This window comes from Lynx canadensis, chromosome A3, assembly GCF_007474595.2.
Source record: "Lynx canadensis isolate LIC74 chromosome A3, mLynCan4.pri.v2, whole genome shotgun sequence".
Taxonomy (NCBI): domain Eukaryota; kingdom Metazoa; phylum Chordata; class Mammalia; order Carnivora; family Felidae; genus Lynx; species Lynx canadensis.
This window is the reverse complement of record NC_044305.1, coordinates 85,057,296-85,079,822: the sequence shown is the minus strand read 5'-3', so window position 1 is coordinate 85,079,822 and position 22,527 is coordinate 85,057,296. Positions and strand designations below refer to the sequence as shown.

At 37.6% G+C, this 22,527-nt stretch overlaps 2 protein-coding genes across 2 annotated transcripts in view; one reads left to right on the top strand and one right to left on the bottom strand.

The window, feature by feature from the left end:
• PPP3R1 (protein phosphatase 3 regulatory subunit B, alpha) overlaps positions 1-22,527 on the top strand; it is a 69,293-nt gene that overhangs the window by 25,789 nt on the left and 20,977 nt on the right. The window contains exon 2 of the mRNA XM_030310730.1: positions 10,478-10,517. Within this exon, the coding sequence (XP_030166590.1) occupies positions 10,478-10,517 (40 nt within the window). The remainder of the gene's footprint in view (positions 1-10,477; positions 10,518-22,527) is intronic.
• LOC115510657 (TSC22 domain family protein 1) lies at positions 8,126-8,539 on the bottom strand. Its single transcript, XM_030310731.1, has one exon. The coding sequence runs from the start codon at positions 8,537-8,539 to the stop codon at positions 8,126-8,128; it is 414 nt and encodes a 137-aa protein (XP_030166591.1).

Sequence of the window (22,527 nt, the reverse complement as noted above, 5' to 3'; positions counted from 1 at the left end):
CAGGTCATGATCTTACAGTTTGTGAGTTTGAGCCACACATCAGGCTCCCTGCTGACAGGGCAGAGCCTATTTGGGATTCTCTCTCTCTCTCTCTCTCTCTCTCTGTGCCCCTCTCCTGCTTGCTCTCTCTCTCTCTCTCTCTCTCTCTCTCTCTCAAAAATAAATACACTTAAAAAATTATTAAAGAATCCATCAAATTGTTTTCCAAAATGTGTTATTCTGCATAAAAATTTCAGTTCTCTATCTTCACCAACACTTGTCATGTCAACATTTTTACTTTTAGCTACATATACTGTATACGTCTGGGTGTTGATTCTATTGCTGTGTTACAAATAACCGTAAATTTAGTGGCTTAAAACAGCACTTAACCGTAATGCTAGTTTAACATGGGGTCTCTCTTCAGGGAATCACAAGGCTGAAATCCAGGTGTCAGCCAGAGTGAGTTCTTGTCTGGAGGTTCTGGGGAAGATTCTGTTTCTGAGGTCATTTATGTTGTTGGTAGAATTCAGTTTCTTGCTCTTGTAGGACTGAGCTCTCTGCTCCTTGGTTTACTGTCCGCTAGAGGCTACTCTTAGCCCTTACAAGCTGCCTGCATTCAGTGGCATGGGGCTACTCCCTAGTCTTGAATTCTCATGGTTTGAATCTCTGACTTCCCCTTTTTGCTTTTATTTTATTTTATTTAAAAAAAAATTTTTTTTAATGTTTATTTATTTTTGAGAGAGACAGAGACAGAATGCGAGTGGGTTAGGGGCAGAGAGAGAGGGAGACACAGAATCCGAAGCAGACTCCAGGCTCCGAGCTGTCAGCCCAGAGCCTGACACGGGGCTCGAACTCACGAGCTGTGAGCTCGAGCCCAGAGCCTGACACGGGGCTCGAACTCACGAGCTGTGAGATCATGACCTGAGCCGAAGTCGGCCGCCAACCGACTTAGCCACCCAGGCGCCCCTCCCCTTTTTGCTTTTAAAAGGCTCTTATGATTAGAACAGACCCACCTGAATAGTCTTATCTTATGGTCAACTAATTTGGAATCTTAATTACATATACAAAATCCCTTTGAGCCAATACCTAGATTAGTATTTGAATAACTGAGAAAAGATGTTTGTATACCTAGGGCTGGGAATTTCAGAGGGCCATCTTAGAATTCTGCATAGCACATAACCATTTGTTCTACATTTTCGGCAACATTTTATATGTCAAGTTTTTAAATTTTAGGCACATATATACTAGTTGCAAGTATTGTATGTAATTGTAGTTTTAATTTTGCATTTCTCTGATGTCTAATATGAAACATATTTTGATGTGCATATTTGCTGTGTCTGTATCTTTTGTTATAAAATGTCTACTCGGGCACCTGCACAGTTAAGCATTTGATTCTTGATTTCTGCTCAGGTCATGATTTCACAGTCATGAGATCGAGCACCCCATGTTGGCTGTGTGCTGGGCATGGAGCCTGCTTAAAATTCACTCTCTTCCACTCCACTCCCTCTGTCCTTCCCCCACTCGCCCTCTCTCTCTAAAATAAAATAGAGTAGAAGAGAATAAAATAAAATAAAAATCTACTCTTTTGTCTTTTCCTTTTTAAAATATTGATACCCATTTGTTTTAGCATCATTTGTCGCAAAGGATTTCTTCCCACTGAATTACCTGGACACTTTTGCCAAAAACTTAACCTTTGTGTGTGTGTGTATGTGTGTGTGTGTTCTCCATTTTATTCTGTTCCATTTATCTTTTTATCTAGTCTTACACCAATATCATTCTATTGACGATTCCAGCTTTATAATAATTCTTTAAGTCAGATAGTGTAACTCCTTCAACGTTGTTCTTTTTCAGATTGTTTGGCTACTTAGGTCTGTATGGAAATGCATTTGATTTTTGTATACACCTTGTATTGTGTGGCTTTGTTTCATTCATTTATTAGTTCTGAAAGTCTTTTGTAGTTTATTATTTGTGTACATACACAGTCATGTTATCTGCAAGTAAAAGCAGTTTACTTTTCTCTTTCCAATCTGTATGCCTTTTATTTCTTCTCTCTTGCCTTATTGCACTGGTGCAGATACCTTTATCTTGTTCCTGATCTTAGGGAGAAGGCGTTTAGTCGTTCACCATATTAAGTATGTTAGCTTAGGCTTTTTGTAGATAGGCTTAATAGATCGAAGATCTTTGCTGGATTGTGGTTCTTATGGGTGTTGAAATGTGTCACATGCTTTTGTTTATATATGTTGATGATCATATGGTGTTTTTTATTTTTTAGTCTGTTAGTGTAGTGAATCACATTGATTTTGAATGTTAAACGAAGCTTGCATTGCTGGGATTTTCCTCAGTTGGTCATGAATTTTATTCTCTTTAAAATTTTTTCTGGGGGCGCCTGAGTGACTCATTCAGTTAAGCCTCTGACTTCTGCTCAGGTCATGATCTCATGGTTCGTGGGCTTGACCCCTGTGTCAGGCTCTGTGCTGACAGCTCAGAGCCTGGAGCCTGCTTCGGATTCTGTGTCTCCCTCTGTCTTTGTCCTTCCCCCGCTCATGCTCTGTCTCTGTCTCTGTCTCTCTGTCTCTCTCAAAAATTAATAAATATTAAAATTTTTTTTTTCTGGATTTACTCAGATATTGTTAATGATTTTTGTATCCACTGTCGTGAAGAAGTATGGGAGTATAGTTTTCTTTTTTATAATGTAATGTTATTCTCTGATTTTGGTACGAAGGTAACACTAGCCTGATTAAATGAGCTTAAGAACTATTCCTTCCTTCTGCTTTTTGAAAGAATTTGTGTAGGGTTGGCATGTTTTTGTACTTGGAATATATGATTGAACTGAGGAGTGAAGCAATCCGGGTCTGTAGTTTTCTTTGTAAGAAACTTTTAAACTCAAATTCAGTGTATTTTAAGAGCTGTAGAGCTGTTCAGCATTTCTTTTTTCTCTTGAGCCAGTTTTGTCATATGGGCCTTCAAGAAACTTGTCCATTTATCTTAGTTATAAAATTTTTTTTATAGCATTGTTTAGAAAATTCCTTTATTTTTCTTTTAATGTCTGTAGGATTTGTATTGATTTGCCTGAGGGATTACTTATTGACCTTTTCCAAAAAAGTTTTTGTCTATCGATTTTTCTTTGCCCATTTCTATTTTATCAATTTCTCATTTTTTTTCTTTCTTTAGGTTTAACTTCTTTTTCTAGCCTTTTACTTTGGGAACAGATCATTATGTTTTGGACTTTCTCTTGTAACGGCATTTTCCTCAAAACACTGCTTAACCTATATCTTACAAGTTCTGATGGGTTCTGTTTTCATTCTATCCAAAGCATTTTCTGATTTCTCTTTGTCATTTCCTCTGTGACTCCTGGGTTATTAGAATTGTGCTTTGTTTCCAAATATTTGATTATTCCCAAATACCTTTCTAGTTTAATTATATCATAATGGAGGAATATATTCTGTATGATTTTAGGCCTTTCAATTTATTGATACTTTTTTTTGAGGCTCAGAATAATGGCTTTGTGAATGTTCCATGTTCATTAGAAAAGAATATTCTGCTGGTTTAGGACATGTTGGTTGATTGTGTTCAAATCTTCTATAACTTTGTTTTTTTGTTCTATTTGTTTTCTTTCAGTTACTGTGAGAGAAATATTAAAATCTCCAAAATGATTGACTGTTTTCCTTTCCATTCTTTAATTAGTACTTGCCTTCATTTATTTTGAAGCTGTGTTAACTGTGTGTGTGTGTGTGTGTGTGTGTGTGTGTGTGTAGACCTAATTACAGTATGGGAGGCTCGGGGGTTCCCCACACATCCGCACAATTTCTGGACATTAGTTAGATGACCTACAATTCAATTCTGACACTGTCTACCTAGACATAGCATTTGATTCTACAGGTGAAGGGCTCAGTCCTGCAAGACTGCCTCTGTCTCTCTCCTTCAGATGCCAGTTAACAGATCTAGATTGTCTCCTGGGGTTCTGACCAACCTGGTATAGTTGGAAGGATAAAATGACCCCCGTTTTGGGTTTGGTTAATTTGCTAGAGTGACTCATAGGACTCAGGGAAACACTTTATTTACTAAATCACAGTTTATTATAAGGATATAACTTAGGAATGGCCAAATGGAAGGGACACATGAGGCAAGATACATAGGAAAGGGTGTGCCTTCTCCAGGTGCTCCACTCTCCCTGCATCTTTCCGTGTTCACCAACTTGGAAGTTCTCTGAACCCTGTCCTTTTGGGTTTTTATGATGGCTTAGTTACATAACTACAGTTGATTAAATCATTGATCTTTGGTGATTAATTCATCCTGTAGCCCCCCCTCCCCAAAGGTCAGAGGGTAGTGGGGCTAAAATTACAGCCTTCTAATCATATAATTGGTTCTCCTGGCAACCAGACAGTCCCTATCTTTAGGTGCTCTCTCACAGTCCCCTCCTTAACATAAGACATCTTTATAGTTCTCACTTAAGAAATTCTGAGGGTTTTAGAATCTCTATGCTAGAAACAAAACTAAATACATTTTTTTATTATAAATCACAATAGACTTAGTATCATTACATCTTCCTAATGAATCCACTCTTTTAACATTATATAGCCCTTTCTATCCCTGATAATGTATTACTTGTTCTGGATTCTGCATTTTCCATTGTTACTAGCCACTGTATGCTTCTTTCGATTAATAGTTTTGTGGTATATCTTTCTGTCTTAGTTTTAACCTACCTCTAACTTGTTTTTAAGGTAGGCTTCTTATAGATAGCGTACAGTTGTGTCTTTAATTGTAATTACTACAATGTTTACCCTTAACATAGTATCATTCTCAAAATGTTTGGATTTAAATCTGCCATTCTGATATTGTACTTTGTTTTTTCCACACTTGATTTTTGTTTCTTTTATCCTATTTGCCTCCCTTTAGATTGAGTATTCTTTATGATACTGTTGTATTTATCTTTTTATTAAAAAACAGTTGCTGGGCTCCTCCTGGGTGACTCATTCGGTTTGGCATTTGACTTCGGCACAGGTCATGATCTCGCGGTTCACGAGTTTAAGCCCCATGTGGGCTCTGTGTTGATAGCTCAGAGCCTGGAGCCTGCTTCGGATTCTGTGTCTCCTGCGCTCTCTGCCCCTTGCCCACTCACACACTCTCTCTTTCTCTCTCTCTCTCTCAAAAATAAACATTAAAAAAAATTTTTTTAAAATTAAAACAGTTGCTGTAGGGTTTTTAATACACATTTTTTTTTTTAATGTTTATTTATTTTGAGAGAGCAGAGGAGAGGCAGGGGCAATGAGACAGGGAGAGCAAGAAGCCCACGCAGGCTCCATGCTGTCAGTGCAGAGCCTTACACAGGCTCATACTCATGAACTGTGAGATCATGACCTGAGCTGAAATCAAGAGTCAGACGGTCAGCCCAACCAACTGAGCCACGTAGGGCGCCCCTATAATATACATCTTTAACATTATGCTCTACTTTCAAATAACATTGTAATGTTTCCCTCATAGTGCAAGATCTTGACAACATACATCATTCCTCTCTCTCATATTTGTGCTGCTGTTGTCACACATTCTACTTCTATGTACATGTTATATACCCCACAATACATTGTATGTTTGTGTTAAGTAAGTTAATTATATTTTAAAGATATTTAAAAATGAGAAAAAAGTCTTTTATATTTACATACAAATATACCTTTTTTTTTTTTTTTAAAGTTTATGTATTATTGAGAGAGAGTGCGAGCAGGGGAGGGGCAGAGAGAGAGAGAGAGGGAGACACAGAATCCTAAGCAGGCTCCAGGCTCCGAGCTGTCAGCACAGAGCCCCATGTGAGGCTTGAACCCACAGACTGTGAGATCATGACCCGAGCAGAAGTCAGACATTTAACTGACTGAGCCACTCAGGCGCCCCACAAATTTATCTTTTTGGTGATCTTCATTTCCTGGTCTAGAATCAGATTTCCGTTTAGTACAATTTTTCTTATGCCTGAAGAATATTCTTATGACGTTTCTTGTACTGCACATGCATTGGAGCTTAATTCTTTCAGTTTTTGGTTATCTGGGGAAAGCATTTTCCTTGATACTTGAAAGATTTTTTTACCAGGCACAAGACTGTTCAGGTTGAGGTTGAAGTAACCTTTTGGATATATAGATTTTAAGTTTAGGAGATAGATGAGGCATTCAGTATTGGTGGAAAAGCACTGAAGGGCTCTAGCTGGGCTGGTCCTTGGGTCTTGTGGATGTTGGCTAGCTGGGAATAATGTGGATAGAGGATTGATGGTATTATTTATAAAGAAGTGATAACGCTGTGAAGGTTAGTGGGTGGGAGAAATAAGGACTGGGTTTCAGAGTCGTCCTTGAAACTACCATATAACTCTTTTGCCCTCACTTTATTTTTTTCTAAGTTTTATTTATTTAAGTAATCCTTGTACCAAATGTGGGGCTCGAACTCTTAACCCCTAGATCAAGAGTTGCATGCTCCTCTGACTGAGCCAGCCAGGTGCCCCATGCCCTCACTTCTAAGACAATTATAACATTAATCATTATCATAAAACACACACACACAACTCAGAATGACAATTCAAAGTGTCATTATACTCTTTTGAGAATGTTTCAAGAAACATACTTTAAGGTAGAGTGAGATTTTTTTTAAAGCATATATAAAATTTTAGGTATGAAATACGTATGTGAGGCAGTAAAAGATAGGAATCATTAGAGTCTTAAAATCAAGTAAGGGGCAGAATAAGCAAAACTCTGTCTCTGTTCATTACTAATGGTCAGGTTTTATTAATGTTTGCTATTTCTTCTTAAATATTTTCTTAATGTTTATTTTTGAGAGCGAAAGAGAGACAGAGTATGAACTGGGTAGGGCAGAGGGAGACACAGAATCTGAAGTAGATTCCAGACTCTGAGCTTTCCACGCAGAGCCTGATGCGGGGCTTGAACTCACAAACCATGAGATCATGACCTGAGCTGAAGTCAGAGGCTTAACTGACTGAGCCACCCAGATGCCGCTGTTTATCATTTTCTTCTATCTTTAATATATATTTGATATTAAAATATTTTATCAACATTTTATATGCTTTATTGAAAGTTGACAAGTGCAGCTGTTAAATACAGTGACACCTTACAACTGTGTAGAGAACATGCACAGAAACAAATGCGTATAACTACTATACAGGTAATATGCAGAAACCCCCACTGGGAGATCCATTTCATTAGCTAGAATGGATCATTTTTCAAAGTATTCAACCAGCTCAATCAAAAGATTTCAGCGAACAGGAATTTACTTCAAGATATTCAGCAACTAGAAGAGTTCAGATTACACAAAGTGACTGACGATGCCAGATTCTTAAAATTTCTTCAGGTGTAGTTTTCTTCATGTAGCATTTTTTCCTGTAGCTCTCTGTATAAAAGACAATTCACACCTCTTCAGACATCTAGATTTCAATCTGTACAACATAAATAGTAGTTACAGCCCTCTATTGTACAAAATAGTTCCACTACATACACAAATATACAATAAGCAAAACAACCTTCATGGTAAGATAGCCTGGGTCCCAGCTACCTGTCACCATCTCAAAGAATTTTGTGTCATCTACTGTTTTAGAAAGAGGCACAGTACTATCGTTTTATGGATTTTTGGTGACAGTCGTCAATTTGTATGATGAACTATGTTTCCCCTCATCTTAGGTGAGACTATGTGTCAGTCTTTACTCTGACCTCCCTTTCAAGTTCCTCATGGGGAAGAGGAGAGAGGAAAGTCCACTGGAGCCCCACTGCTTCTAACCCCATGGAGTAAACTACGTGCAAGCAGGAGAGAACTCGTGGGAGCAGGGATGGGGAGCAGGGAAGGGATGATGGAAAAGCACACAGCTCCTCAGCATGAATGGAACCACTTCTCACATATCTGCCAAGCTGCATGAAGTCCCAGTATATCCATGCTAATTATCTGATTAACCTTTAATTCACCCAACTAAGAAATTTCTTCAAGCCAGAAGCACATGAGTGTTTAATACTGGAAAACAGACACAATGGCATAGGTCAGCTTCACTTCTCTTGTGCAGTGAGCAATGAAATGGGTGACTGTAGAGGTGGATGGATTCCCCCTTGTATATCTTCTCTGGTCTGTTCAGTTCAGACAGCAGCGGCCAGTTCTTCAGGGGCATGGGAGGCTATGCGGTTGGTCCTGAGCCCTGGAACACTGGCTGGGCTGGGGGCTGTGTGGTCACAGGGCGGGAGCCAGTCTGCAGCTGGGCCTGAAACTGGGCAAGCTGCTCAGGACTGGCCAGTGTCTTCAGCAGATTGTTTTCCTGCTCCAGGGAATTTTTCTCTATTAGTTCTTTGATTTGCTCTTTAAGGGTTTCCACTTCCTCTCTAACCACATACATCAGATGGCTTTTCACCAGATCCATAGCTTGCTCGATTTTGTTGTCCATAGCTACCACACTTGCACCCGAGGAGCTATTGTCAAGTCTCACAGAAGTGTTTTCAGTCTCCAGCAAGGATGACAAGAAAGAAATTGAAAAGTGTATCAGTTGGTGAACTCCTAGATCCATCACCACTGGTCTACACCATTGGGATTTCATGCAATTGCAGCCACAAACAGCCTCACGGGAAAAAGGAATACCAGCAGCCTTGTTTGAGCTAGATAAAAATCTTCTAGCTTTTTGCAGCCCAGGGAGAAACAGAAAACAGCAGCCCTGGTTTAAAGAAACCCAGCTTCTGGGGCTTGGTGATCCCAGGAAGATGCTGATCCCACTGCTGTGTGGAGAAGCCTCCGAGGTCTACCGCCGGGCTCCACTAAGGCTTTTCAATATTAAAATATTTTTAATGTTTATTTTTTATTTTTTTAACATTTTATTTATTTTTGAGACAGGGAGAGACAGAGCATGAACAGGGGAGGGTCAGAGAGAGGGAGACACAGAATCTGAAACAGGCTCCAGGCTCTGAGCTGTCAGCACAGAGCCCGACGCAGGGCTCGAACTCATGGACCGCGAGATCATGACGTGAGCTGAAGTCAGCCGCTTAACCGACTGAGCCACCCAGGCGCCCCTAATGTTTATTTTTTAAAGAGGGGGAGAGAGCACGTGCTCAAGTGGGGGAGAGACAGAGAGAGAGGGAGACAGAGAATCTGAAGCAGGCTCCAGGCTCTGAGCTGTCAGCACAGAGCCCAGTATGGGTCTTGAACCCATGAACTGTGAGATCATGACCTGAGCTGAAGTTGGACACTTAACCTACTGAGCCACCCAGGCGCCTCAATATATATTTGATATTTAAAGTAACCTTAAATTAACCAGTTCTGGAAAATTGCAGTTACCTGCTATAATTTTCAAGGAAAAAACTAATTAATGATTGGTAGCATGCATGATAAGAATTGAAGATGCTAGCTAATTTACGGGATAACCTTTCTTAGACTTCAAATTTACATAGTGTAAGATAACTTTTTAGGAGTTTAAAAACTAGTGAGCCAGACTAGAATGTTCTTTTCAGACTGTATTCAATAACTTCACAGGCTATTGTAAGTATATTCATATATTAATCCTATTGCACATGTTGCTAGATAGGGTCAAGATTAGGTAAATGGAATATAGGATGTGTAGTACTCTGATTTTATAACTGAACTTTAAAAATTCAGTTTACATTAATTTAAATTCGGTAGACTTTAAAAGGATTTTCATTGTTTTTATCTCACGTGAGTCTTTTTTACTAGAAGTTTTTACTGTTTTAGATTTAGAACTGGTTTCATCACTGATCAAATGATGTGATCATCCACCAGGTACTCTGACCTCCCTAGGGTCAGTTCATTAAGAATTGTTAAATGTGGGCTTTTGACTGGGTCTGTAGTTTTTCTAGAGCTCTTTTTTCCTTAAATAAATTCACATGGAATCCTGGATAGTAAATAGATGGTTGGTTTTATATATTTTATAAGTTAGGAGTTCAGATAAATTATATCAACTTGGAATTTACCCATGAGATAAGACTTTTCAAAAGAAAAATTTGAATTGGCTGCCTTACATAGGACCCATCTTCCTATTAATATTTGTTTTATTTTAGTTGCGTGGCATATAGAAGATAGTAGGTATAAATGCTAATAGTTTTTTTTTTTTTTTTCTTTTTAACAGCTTTACAGTCTCAGGAAACTCTTCATTTAAATATATGTGGCAGGAGAAACTGTTCTGACTTTTGTCCCAAAATGAATTTACTCAGCAAGACAGAACATTGACAGTCTCCTGTGTTTTAAAATTATACAATCCATATGTTTAGGGCATTAAAAATATTTAAAGTAAATTTTAGTCAAGGGTTTGTATAAGTCATAATGTCAGAGACCCAACTCAGGCCTGTTGTGATTTGAGAGCTCTTTATATCCTATTTTATGATTTTTTTCTTATCAAAAAATGATAATTTATAGACCTAGATACATTGGTTTTGGCTTATTTCCCTATGTTTGTGACTCAGAATATTTAAACCTTTTAAAGACATTTGTACCAATTTTGTGACTAATTATTATTTATTTCTTTCTCCAGGGAAATGAGGCAAGTTATCCTTTGGAAATGTGCTCACACTGTAAGTCACATATTCTTGTTATCAAGAATTTCTTTTATTTACACATCTCTCTCTCTATATGTATGTATCATACACTTCTGTATATCTACATAGTAAAGTTAGCCCTTAACTATTTAAAATGAGTAATGAATTTGATTTTGTCTTTTAAAGTTATCAGAGCAGGGAACTGTTTTTGTTTTGTTTTGTTTTTTTTAATAGAGCTGCTCTTTATTATCTGTATTGTGCTGTAGTTACAAATCAGCCCTCAGATCTCAGTGGCGTAACCCAACAGAAGGTTTTCAGATTAACAAAGTTTCAGGTAAACAGTTAATTTACTTATCCTTTGGTTATATAAAATAAAGTGTGTTGAAGGCAAAACTTCGATAGACCAAATAGCTATTGCCAAAGATGTTTCTCAGAGGAGTGAAGAGTACAAGAAGTGTGGGGTGGTCTGGTTCTTTCTGAGAGTGTACTGGAGAACGTAAAGAAAGAAAATGACAGTTTTTGAAATTCTTGATTTAAGGATCAGAGCACTAGGGAGCTTATATAAAAATCATAAAGTCTCTTGTATGGAAGAGCAGTGATTGGGAAAGGGAGAGATCTTTAGAATTGGAATAGGGACCATTGGTAAGTTCAGATGGCATCACGAGGTCCCAGGATACCCAAACAGTTCTGAACCTTCCTTGCCATTTCTATTAGATGTAACTGGTCCTTCCCCATTTGGAGACATTATGTTGCAATGAAGTGTCGCTTGGTTTGTTTGTCACTTTCCCAGTTGCCCTTTCTTTCATTAGTCTCCTTTCTTTTCCCAAAACCTGTGTTAATTTCATTCTCTTCAACACCTTTGCTTGCTTATGCGCTCTGGGTAGAATGCTGTTCTATCAGCTCTTTATTTGACGTTGTTGTCATTCAACTGTCAGCATAAATGTCACCCCTTTGGAGATGCTTTTTCTCTCTCTGCTTAGATTCTCTGTCATGAATAGTACCCCATTTATTTTCTTTGTAGCAGTTATAATAAGCTGAAATTATTTATCATTTCATCTTACATTTTGTAACTTCTATAATTTGTTTTTAAATGCTTATTCATTTATTTTGAGAGAGAGCGTGTGAGCAGGGGAGAGGCAGACAGAGGGAGAGAGAATCCCATGCAGGCATTGAGCTTGTCAGTACACAGCCCAACACAGGGTTCGGTCCCATGAGCTGCAAGATCACAACCTGAGCATACACTGTTGACAAATAATGCATACACTGTTAAAGCTGCCCCTTTGTTTTATCTTCAGAACTTAGTAGTAAGTCTTCTTTCTTACTACTTCATCTATGCTTTGATGAAACTGTTGAGCCATGTCATTGAAGATCTGTAGTTGTCAGTGATTGTGTAACCAGCTATGAATCTATCTGGGTTCTTCTACCCAGTTTATAGCTTTTTTTTCTCTGTTCCCTATTTGGTTCACTAGAATAAAATGTGCTTTTATAATATTTTATACATGATTTGGATGATTTCCCCAAAATGAACTTGTCTACATTGAAACCACCACTTTTCTCCCATCCACATATTGTAGTAAATTTTTTTTGTCATTTAAAAAACTTCTTTAAGTTTTTTTTTTATGTTTATTTTTGAGAGAGAGACAGAGACAGAGCACAAGTGGGGGAGGAGCAGAGAGAGAGGGAGACACAGAATCTGAAGCAGGCTCCAGGCTCTGACTGTCAGCCCATGGCCCAATGCGAGGCTCAAACTCAAAACAAACAGTGAGATCATGACCTGAGCCAAAGTTGGACACTCAACTGACTGAGCTACCCAGGAGCCCCTAAAAAAAATTTTTTTTAACATTTGTTTATTTTTGAGAGAGAGACAGAGACACAGAATTGGAAGCAGGCTCCAGGCTCTGAGTTGTCAGTGCAGAGCCTGATGCAGGGCTTGAACTCAGGAATCGTGAGGTCATGACCTGAGCCAAAGTCAGACTCCCAACCGACTGAGACACCTAGGCACCCCTGAAAAACTTCTTTATATTATTGGAAGAGGTTAGTGTTATCTGTGAATAACTACCATTATAGATAAGAATGTTAAAACTCATTTTTTTTTAAATTTATTTATTCTTGAGAGAGAGAGTGTGCATGAGCCCGGGAGCGGCAGAGGGGGAGAGAGAGACTCCCATGCAGGATCTGTACTGTCAGTGGGGAGCTAGACTCAAGGCTTGAACTCATATGAGATCATGACCTGAGCCAAAATCAGGAGTCGGATTTTCACTGACTGAACTACCCAGGTGCCTCTGTTAAAACTAATTCTTGAGGCACTTCACTATTTATATGTCCCTGTTCAGGTTAAATAATGTCTTGCCTTCTCACCTCTTCAAGACTCACCTTAATTCTGTGTTCTTGATGGGTTCTTATGTAATTGTCTCAGGCTTGAGTGGTCTCAGCTCTTCAGGTAGTTACTGTCTGTTTTGTTCCTTTAGTATTTACCTTAAAAAAGGTAAGAAGATTCAGGGCGCCTGGGTGGGTCAGTCAGTTGAACGTCCAACTTCAGTTCAGGCCATGATTTCAGAGTTCGTGGGCTTGAGCCCCACGTCGGGCTCTGTGCTGACAGCTCAGAGCCTTGGAACCTGCTTCGAATTCTGTGTCCCTCTCTCTCTCCACTCCTCCCCCACTCATGTTCTGTGTGTCTCTCTCAAAAATGAATAAACATTTAAAAAATTAAAAGTAAGAAGGTGGTAAATTATATTCTGTAAGGTACTGTCTTCAGCCTTGTGATATACGGATAAAGTAAGCACCCACAAAGTACTTACAGTCTGGCTATTGGGTAAAATTATTACAGTACAAGTAAACCATTATGAAAAATAAAAATTCTAAGGAGGGAAAATTACTTTTGGTTACAGAAGTTAAGAGCTTTGTGGATGGGGTGATGAAATTGGTTTTGAAAGCTACATAAGATTCGAATGCTGATTAATTCTTTACCTGTCTGGTCCTGTTTGTCTTTTTCAGTCTCCTTAAATTTCATCCAGGTCTTCAACATTCTATCCAAATCCCTTGCATAATCCTTTCCAGTACTCTGCTTTTAATCAATGCCTTGTCTCCTGAGTCTTAAGAAAACTGAAAACATTTTAAGTGTTAGCCTCCTCATGCCCCTCCATCTTCTACCTCTGCCTGCCAGTTTTCTCAGTGCCAGTCATGCTTAACTGACTCCTTCTGTCAGTGTCAGTTTGGATTATACCCCCTTATTCAAGGTCAGCCTCCTTCCTTGTGCTTTTAACCTCATCCACTCTCATCTCTAGGACCTTATTTTGTTTCTCTGTCTTTTCCTATATATCTTAAGTTTTAGCTCTTCGGTTTACACATATAATCAACTATGCTTTGATTCTGATCCTTCATGTACCTCCTAGTTTTTCTTCACTTTTTCTCCTATTTGAGCTTCTCAAAAAAAGAGCATATACTGTACAGTTATCTCCATTTCCTTATTTCTTTTTTTTTCAACTTTAATTTGCTTTTAATAACATGTAGTATTAGTTTTTAGAGTAAAAAGGCAATAGTGAAACATCTGACAAAATGCAGTTGCATAATTTGGTTAAATGTAAGAATAGTGCCTCTTTACATTATAGAAAATGACCCAGCCAATAAGCAACACAGCATAGATCAAAGACTAAAATTTCACTCTTCCAGTCAAGTTAGGTCACTTAATCTGTCACTACGGATTAAATGTTCATAATGAACATAATTTCTGAATCTCAAAATACCCCAGAGATGAAGATATACTAAATATTTCTAAGTTTAACAGAGGTTAAAAAATTTAATAGGTCAGATCAAAAGCTAACAAAAACACTTATATTACAAAAAAAGAAGCCTTGCCACAGTTTGTGTAATAAGTACTGTATACCTAAGTTCAAATTCCAACTCTACCTTTTACTAGCTTTGTGACCTTGAGCACTTAAGTTATTTAACTTTTCAGTACTTTGGTTTCCTCATCTGTAAAATGGTAATAGTACCTGTTGTATAGAATTGTTGTTATTCAGTTAATACATGCAAACTGCTTTCAGCAATGCCTACAACTTACTAAGCACTATAAAGTGTTTGCCAATATCACTAATTAGAACAGCAGTATTCTGGATGTTAATGCTCTTGTCAAGACCAAGGAAAGAACTTTGAGTCACCAAGTTATACTCACATAGTATCTATTTCCTTATTTTTGCTAATTTCTTGGCCTGCTGCAATCTGGCTTTTATCTTTTACTACTCTAATGAAACTGTTGCTCTTAAAGTCAATTTCATTTTATTGACACATTGACTATTTGCCAAACCTGATGGATTAAAAACACCTGTAAAATCATTTGTGCTGTTTTGGGGAAATTGGAGCATGATTGTTTAATATCAAGGAGTTAATTACTAATTTATTAATATTTTTTCAAGTAGTGTTATTGTGATGTTTTTAAAAATAATGTCTTTTAAAGATAATACTGAAGTTACAAGGAAATGATATGTCTGGAATTTGCTCTAAGATAATTGAAGTGGGTGTATAAATAAGATTTCTCATGTGTTAATGGTTGAACAGTTGGATGATAGGTATATGGAATTCATTAAACTAGTCTCTCACCTTTGTATGTGTTTGAAATTTTCCATTATTAAAAAGTTTTTTTTTTTTTTTTTTTTAATTAGAGTGCAAGCTGGGGGGCAGGGTGGGCAGAGGATCAGAAGCGGGCTCCGTGCTGACAGCAAAGAGCCCAGTGTGGGGCTTGAACTCATGAACCTTGAGATCATGACCTGAGCCGAAGTCAGGCGCTCAATCAACTGAGCCACACAGGTGCCCCCAGAAGTTTTTGTTTTGTTTTATTTTTTAATGAATGGAAAAAGGGAGGAGGAAGAAACTAAAAGTAATATCAAGGAGCAATAATTAATTTATAGCTAAGTATGGCATATGCAGCACAGCAAGCTTTAATAATAAGAGGGTATTTTTAAGCTCATTTTCACCAATAAAGGAATTGAGGCCTTGACAGTAAAAGCATAAGTGCAATACCTGGCATAGAGCAGATGCTGAATAAATATCTGTTGACTGAATAAGCTAGTTAGAACTCAGAGCTGGACTACATAGACATCTACTTGGATAATTTTAAAGGCTGTACCTTTAGGAAAACCCAGTGGTTACCAGTCACCCCATTTATTTTCATAAAGAATCACAACAAATACTTATATGGCATTTAACATGTGCCAGGCATTATTCTAAGCACTTCACATATATTAACCTTTTTAATCTTTACAATAGCCTCATGAAAGAGGTTTACTTTCCCTGCTATATAGATGAGAAAACAGGCAGAGAGACCTTCACTAACAGACTTAAGGCCACACAACAATAGGAAAAGTAACAAAACTATGAGTTGATCTCAAGTAGTCATGCTCCAGAGTCATATTTTTTTTTAATGTTTATTTTAGAGAGTGTGTGGGTGCGCATGAGTGGGGGAGGGGCAGAGGGAGGGAGAGAGACAGACAGACAGACAGATAGACAGACATATAGACAAAGGATCCAAAAAGTAGGCTCTGTGCTGACAGTAGAGATTGTCAGGGCTCTAACTCCCAAACCATAAAATTATGATCTGGGCCAAAGTCAGACGCTTAACCGAACCAGCCACCCAGGCATACCACGGTTATATTTTTAATCACAATACTATGTAGTCTTCCGTATAGTAAATATTACATGATTAATGTTATGTTTGTGTTTACATGAATGATTTTAGACAAAACTGGATTGTCTAATATGTAGATAAGTATTCTTTTATTGTCTCACAATTCAGCGTTTACTTTTTATTGAGTTAAATTATTCTAAGCCATTGTGACTTTGGCTAACTTGTCTGGACCAGGAAATGTATACTCTCTTGGGTGATTTGTTCAAAGATGGGACCTTAGTTGTAACTTGGCATGGTAAGTTGGAAAAGTGACTCAGTGCAAGATACTACTTTAGATAGTTTAAGCAGAGGACTAAAATGGGGGAATAGTTGGAGGTATGAGTGGAAAATCAGATTCAGCTAATTTTTACTGCTGATAAAACCAGTATAATTCTGAATGTTTTTGATAAAATTGGTAAACATAGGGCTTATTTTGTAAACTGAATGTAGATGAAAGACTAAGAAATCTTCTATCTAAAAAGATGTCTCAGTTTTCTTTCATTAGAAGGTGACCCAAGAAGAGCTTGGCAGACTCTGAAGGCATGTCTTTTGCATAAAGAACTATAAGACATCATTAGCCTATAGGACACTGCTCTCATTTTGAGTAAACAGTCTCGTAGTCAGGCAGTTTTGTTTCTGTTTTGAGTATTTACAGGTGACTTGAAAGTGTGGAGTAATTGACCTTACTTTGTGCTGTTAATTTCTGCTCTCAATTAGATGGTCTCAGGGAAATTTACATGTTCATATTCTTTGATCTAGTTTTTCTTTGTTATGAAAACAAAACTTTTTCAAAGAAAAAGTTCCTCTAAATTTAATTTCCTCTTTTTCTGCATTCTTTTTTTCCTTTCTTATTTGAACTAGCTTAATTCCATTCAGTTTTTTTTTTAATTTACATCCAAATTAGCATATAGTGAAACAATGATTTCAGGAGTAGATTCCTAAGCCCCTTACACATTTAGCCCATCCCTCCTCCCACAACCCCTCCAGCAACCCTCAGTTTGTTCTCCATATTTATGAGTCTCTTCTGTTTTGTCCCCTTCCCTGTTTTTATGTTATTTTTGTTTCCTTTCCCTTATGTTCGTCTGTTTTGTCTCTTAAAGTCCTCATATGAGTGAAGTCATATGATTTTTGTCTTTCTGACTAATTTCACTTAGCATAATACCCTCCAGTTCCATCCATGTAGTTTTTAAATAATATGTGTTCTAAAGAGTGATTTCTGGTTGACTATCAAACCTTTATTCATCATCTCAAATCTTTGGAGGAAACCTTTTTAATATTTATTGATATTAAATTCAGTTTGAATGTGCACAGGTGAAAATAGTAAAACATTTTATTCCTAAAATGCCATTCAGTATTACTTAAAATTTTTTAAATGTTATTTTTGAGAGAGAGAGAGAGAGAGAGAGAGAGAGACTATGAGTGGGGGAAGGGCAGAGAGAGAGGGAGATGCAGAATCTGAAGCAGGTTCCAGGCTCCAAGCTGTCAGCACAGAGCCCCACGTGGAGCTCGGAGTCTGGAACTGTGAGATCATGACCTGAGTCGAAGTTGGACACTTAACCGCCTGATCCACCCAGGGGCCCTAAAGCTATTTATTTTAAACCTTTTTGTCATTAACTTTGAAATTGACTTCTGTATTTGTTACTTTGATTAAAATGTTCATAAATTCATATCACATAGTCCATGTTTCTTTTTTTTTTTTTTTTAAGTGTTAATTTTGAGAGAGGGTGTGAATGTGGGAGGGGCAGAGAGAGAGGGAGACACAGAATCTGAAGCAGGCTCCAGGGTCCAAGTCATCAGCCCGACACTGGGGCTCGAACTCCCAAACCATGAGAGCATGACCTGAGCCGAAGTCAGACGCTTAACCGACTGGGCCACCTAGGCATCCCACATAGTTCATATTTCTTAGTCTACCAGCTATGATTTACCATTTACTTAATTATATAGTGATCCTGAACTCTATTTTACCTAGTCTGCTGAATTGCTTATATTCTACTTTCTTTCAGTAAAGCCTTAGAGCTGAGCCATGAAGGCAGGGGAAAAAAAAGTTTTCTAGGGGCCATGGGTGGCTCACTTGGTTAAGCAGTTAAGCATCAGACTCTTGTTTTCAGCTCAGGTCATGATCCCAGGGTTGTGAGATTGAGCCCCGCTTCAGGCTCTGTGCTGAGTGTGGAGCCTGCTTGGGATTCTCCTCCTTTCTCTGCCCCTCCCCTGCTCATGTGCACTTTTTCTAAATAATAAATAGACATTAAAAAAAAAAAAAAGATTTTGAAGTCTTTTAAAGTATAGTGTATGACTTGAACATCTGGGTTTTGAGTTGTTACCGTGACTTGCTGTTATATGTCTCTTTTTTTACAAATACCTGGATTGTCTTCTAGGTTCTAAATATTTTGGGGTTTTTAATAGTAGTCTTGGGGCACCTTGGTAGCTCAGTCCGTTAAGTGTCTGCATTTGGCTCAGGTCATGATCTCATGGTTTGGTGAGTTTGAGCCCCATGTTGGGCTCTGTGCTGACAGCTTGGAGCCTGGAGCCTGCTTCAGATTCTGTCTTTCTCTCTATCTCTCCAATAAACACAAAAATTTTAGAAGTAGTCTTAATAAAAAGTGAGGTGCTAGACTATCCCATGTTGGTATGGCAGCACTTACAAATTTGTAGTTTTAACAGTGAAGTTCATGACATAGCCTACCACAAATTTGAATAATTTCGTAGGTGATAAGGAGAAGTCAGTTACTTTAGCTGGTGAAAAGGCCTAGCCATCCAGTTAGCAGAAGTATGATAAATTCTTGGATCTCCTTCAGAATGTTAGAGCAAAGAATAAGGAAAAATATACCAAAAAAGAAAGCTTTGCGGCACATATACAGACAGTAATAGCAACTGCCTAAAGGAAATTTCAAGAGATGTAGTAGATAAAAATAGAAGCAAAACTAATGATTGAAAAGTAGGAGAAAATTTCCCTTACCTGAAAAATAAAATCTTCTGATTGAAAGAGCATTCTGATTACCAAGAAGTTTAGATGAAATATGATCAACATTTAGTCTCAACTTCTTTTGAGAAGTTTACATTTTAAAATTCCAGGAGTGAAAAGAAAATTCTAAAAGCTGCTAGTTGGGGGAAAAATTGCCTAAAAAGAATAGGAGTGTTTTGGCATTGGATTTCTTAGATATTAGAAAGCAGTGGAGCAATTTATTCAAAGTTCTGAGTTCCTAAACCTAGAGTTTGATACCAGCTAAATGATTGTTCAGGTGTGAGATCAAAGTAAAGACATTTTCAGAAATTTAGGGACTTTTGGGAAATTTACCTTCTATAAGTTTTTGAATATGTAGTCAGAGAAATGAAATAGAAGTTAAAGCAGATGAGATCTGCAAAACCAAATCTCTAAGACACCAGTGAAAATCACAGGATAATAACTATGCCTATGGGCCTAGAAAGCAGTTGGTACAAATTAGAGCAAGAAACCAGAATTGTCTGTGAAGAGTCTTCAAGAAGAAAGAAAAGAATATAAATTGTGTGCTGGAATTTCTTTTCTTTTTTTCTTTTTGGAATTTCTTAAGGTAAAAGGCAAATCATTATAAGAAAAATAGAGATTGGGTATGTAGTGTGACATTATTGATGATAAACCATGTTAAGCTCTGGAGCAGCCATAAAATCTTGAATAATTGGTGCTAAAACTAAAAGAAGTCTTAAATATGCATTCTTTTGTAAAAAAAAAAAATCCCGTATTTTGGGGCGAGTTTTGGGGTTGGGGAGTGGTACAAAGCTTTAAAAAAGTGCAACTAAGTGTTTAAACACAACATAACACAGGAACATGATCCTAGGGTTGTGGGATTGAGCCCTGTGTTGGGCTCCGTACTAAGTGTGGAGCCTGCTTGAGATTTGGTCTTTCTCTGCTTCTGGCCCCTGTCTCCTCTCCAGGAAAACCTGGAGAATGTGATGTGTAATGAATGGGTTGGGATTGAATTTGACTTACAAAACATAGGAAATCTTTAAGAGCTGTGTCTTTTCAGGCTTACACTAGCTTACACAGTGTACACACATAGGTGTTAAAAAAAAAAAAAAGTATGTGGGGTGCCTGGGTGGCTCAGTTGGGTATGCTTCTGACTTTGGCTCCGGTCATGATCTCACGGCTCCTGAGTTCAAGCCCCACATTGGGCTCTGTGCCGATAGCCCAGAACCTGTTTTGAATCCTCTGTCCCCCTCTCTCTCTGCTTCTCTCCCACTCACACCTTTTCTTTCTCTCTAAATAAACTAAAAAAAAAAAAGTATGACTTGGTTATTAATAACAATGAGAAAACTTGAAGATGTGTTTTTATGGTGTTTTAACTATGCTTTTTCAGTAGGCTAATTATCTATTTTTATTAGAACCACAGTGTAGATAAACCAAAAAGAGAAAAACAACAGCAATACAAACACCTTCAGTAGGAAAACCAGTAATGTATAACCTGGAGAACATCCCAGAAATCTGTGGTTTGATTTTTATTTCTTTGAGATGAGAACATTCTTATTGTTCTCTTTTCTCCACACTTGCCTGAAAATGCATGTTGAGGAACAGCAGTGTTTAGTATCTCTTAGCTTAATCTTCTGTACTAACTATTCATATGGAACTAACATATGAAAAGAAATTAGATTAGAAAGTATTTCAAAAAATGCTGTCACTCAGTTTTGCCATCAAGCTTTATAGCATTTGGCAACTTAAATAATTCTCAGAGTCTGTTTCCTCATCTTGAGTTTTCATCTCCAAGGTTTCTTCCAACAATTTGCATTACATGGCTTTTCTATGACAAATTTTTTTCTGAAGCTGTTAGCTCTGAAAACAATTTAAAAAATTTTTTAAGATTATTTTAACTGTGCAGCTTATTTTGACATTTTTGGATACCATTCATTTGCCTTGAGTGAGTTCTGGTGTGGTGGATCATTTTGGGTCATATCTTTTATATAAGGTAGGAGGAAGTCTGTGGAACATAACAGTATTCACATTAGGAGGAACGTTTTAGAAGAAAACACAATTACCAGTATCAGTAACAGAAGAACTGAAATCATTACAGATCCTACAGATGTTAAAAGGGTAACAAGGGAATATTATGAAGAATTTTATGCCAATAAAGTTCTACACCTTAGATTAAATGGAAAAGTTTAATCTAAAACAAATACTTAAAACTGACAACAGTAAAAAAAATCTTGATAGAATTATATCTATTAATGAAATTGAATTCTTATTTAAAAACCTTCCCACAAAGAGGGGCACCTGGGTGGCTCAGTCGATTGAGCATCCAACTCTTGATTGCAGCTCAGGTCATGGCCCCAGGTGGTGGGAGTCAGGCCCTCCATTGGGCTCTGTGCTGAGCACGGAGCCTGCTTAGGATATTTCTCCCCCTCCCCCTCCCCCTCTCCCTCTCTCTATCCCCCCCCCCCCCACGCTTGAGCATGCTCTGTCTCTCTAAAATAAAAATCTTCCCACAAAGAAAACTCCAAGCCAGATGGCTTTACTGGCAAATCTAACATTTAATGAAAAAAAAGTTATAATCCAGATTCCTTCAGAAAATAGAAGCTAGCATTATTACACCATTAGCAATACCAAAAATATCATAGAAAACTGTAGACCAACATGCACCATGAATGTACATGTAAAAATCTTTAAATATTTGTAAATCTCATCCAGTAGTATTGTAAAAAGGACAATAAAACATGACCAAGTGGAATTTATCCTCAGTGTGATTTTAACTAAAAAACAGTATAATTCACTATGTGGGCAGAGTAAGAGAAACATGATCTTAGCAATAGATGGAGCAAAATCTTTGACAGAGTTCAGTGGTAAATATACTTGGCAAATTGGGAATAGAAGGGAACTAAACTTGGATAGAGCACCTGTAAAAAAAAAACAAAACAAAACAACAACCTATAATTAACATCATACTTAATGATGAAAGACTGAATGCTTTCCACCTAAGATTGGGAAAAAAAGCAGTTTTTCACTGTGAGGAAGTGTAGTTAAAGTTGTACTAGAAGTTCCTGGGACTCCTGGGTGTCTCCGTTGGTTAAGCATCCTACTCAACATCTGCTCAGGTCATGATCTCATGATCTTGGGTTCGAGCCCCACATCAGGCTCTGCACTGACAGTGTGGAGCCTACCTGGAATTATCTTTCTCTTCTCTCTGCCTCTCTCTCTCAAAATAAATACATATAAAAAACTTAAGGAAAATTGTACTAGAAGTCCTAGTCAATACATTAAGTCCAGAAAAAAATATATATGTATTCAGGTTAGAAAGGAAGTAGTAAAAAATTGTCTTTACTCTTAGATGATGTCATTGTATATATAGTAAATTGTGAGTTACTAGAAATAAGTGAATTTAGCAATATTGTATGATATAAGAACAGAAGGCAAAAATCAGTGGA

What these genes read in the sequence shown, in the direction of transcription:
- LOC115510657 (XM_030310731.1), bottom strand. Translation starts at nt 8,539, where the DNA reads ATGAAATCCCAATGGTGTAGACCAGTGGTGATGGATCTAGGAGTTCAC.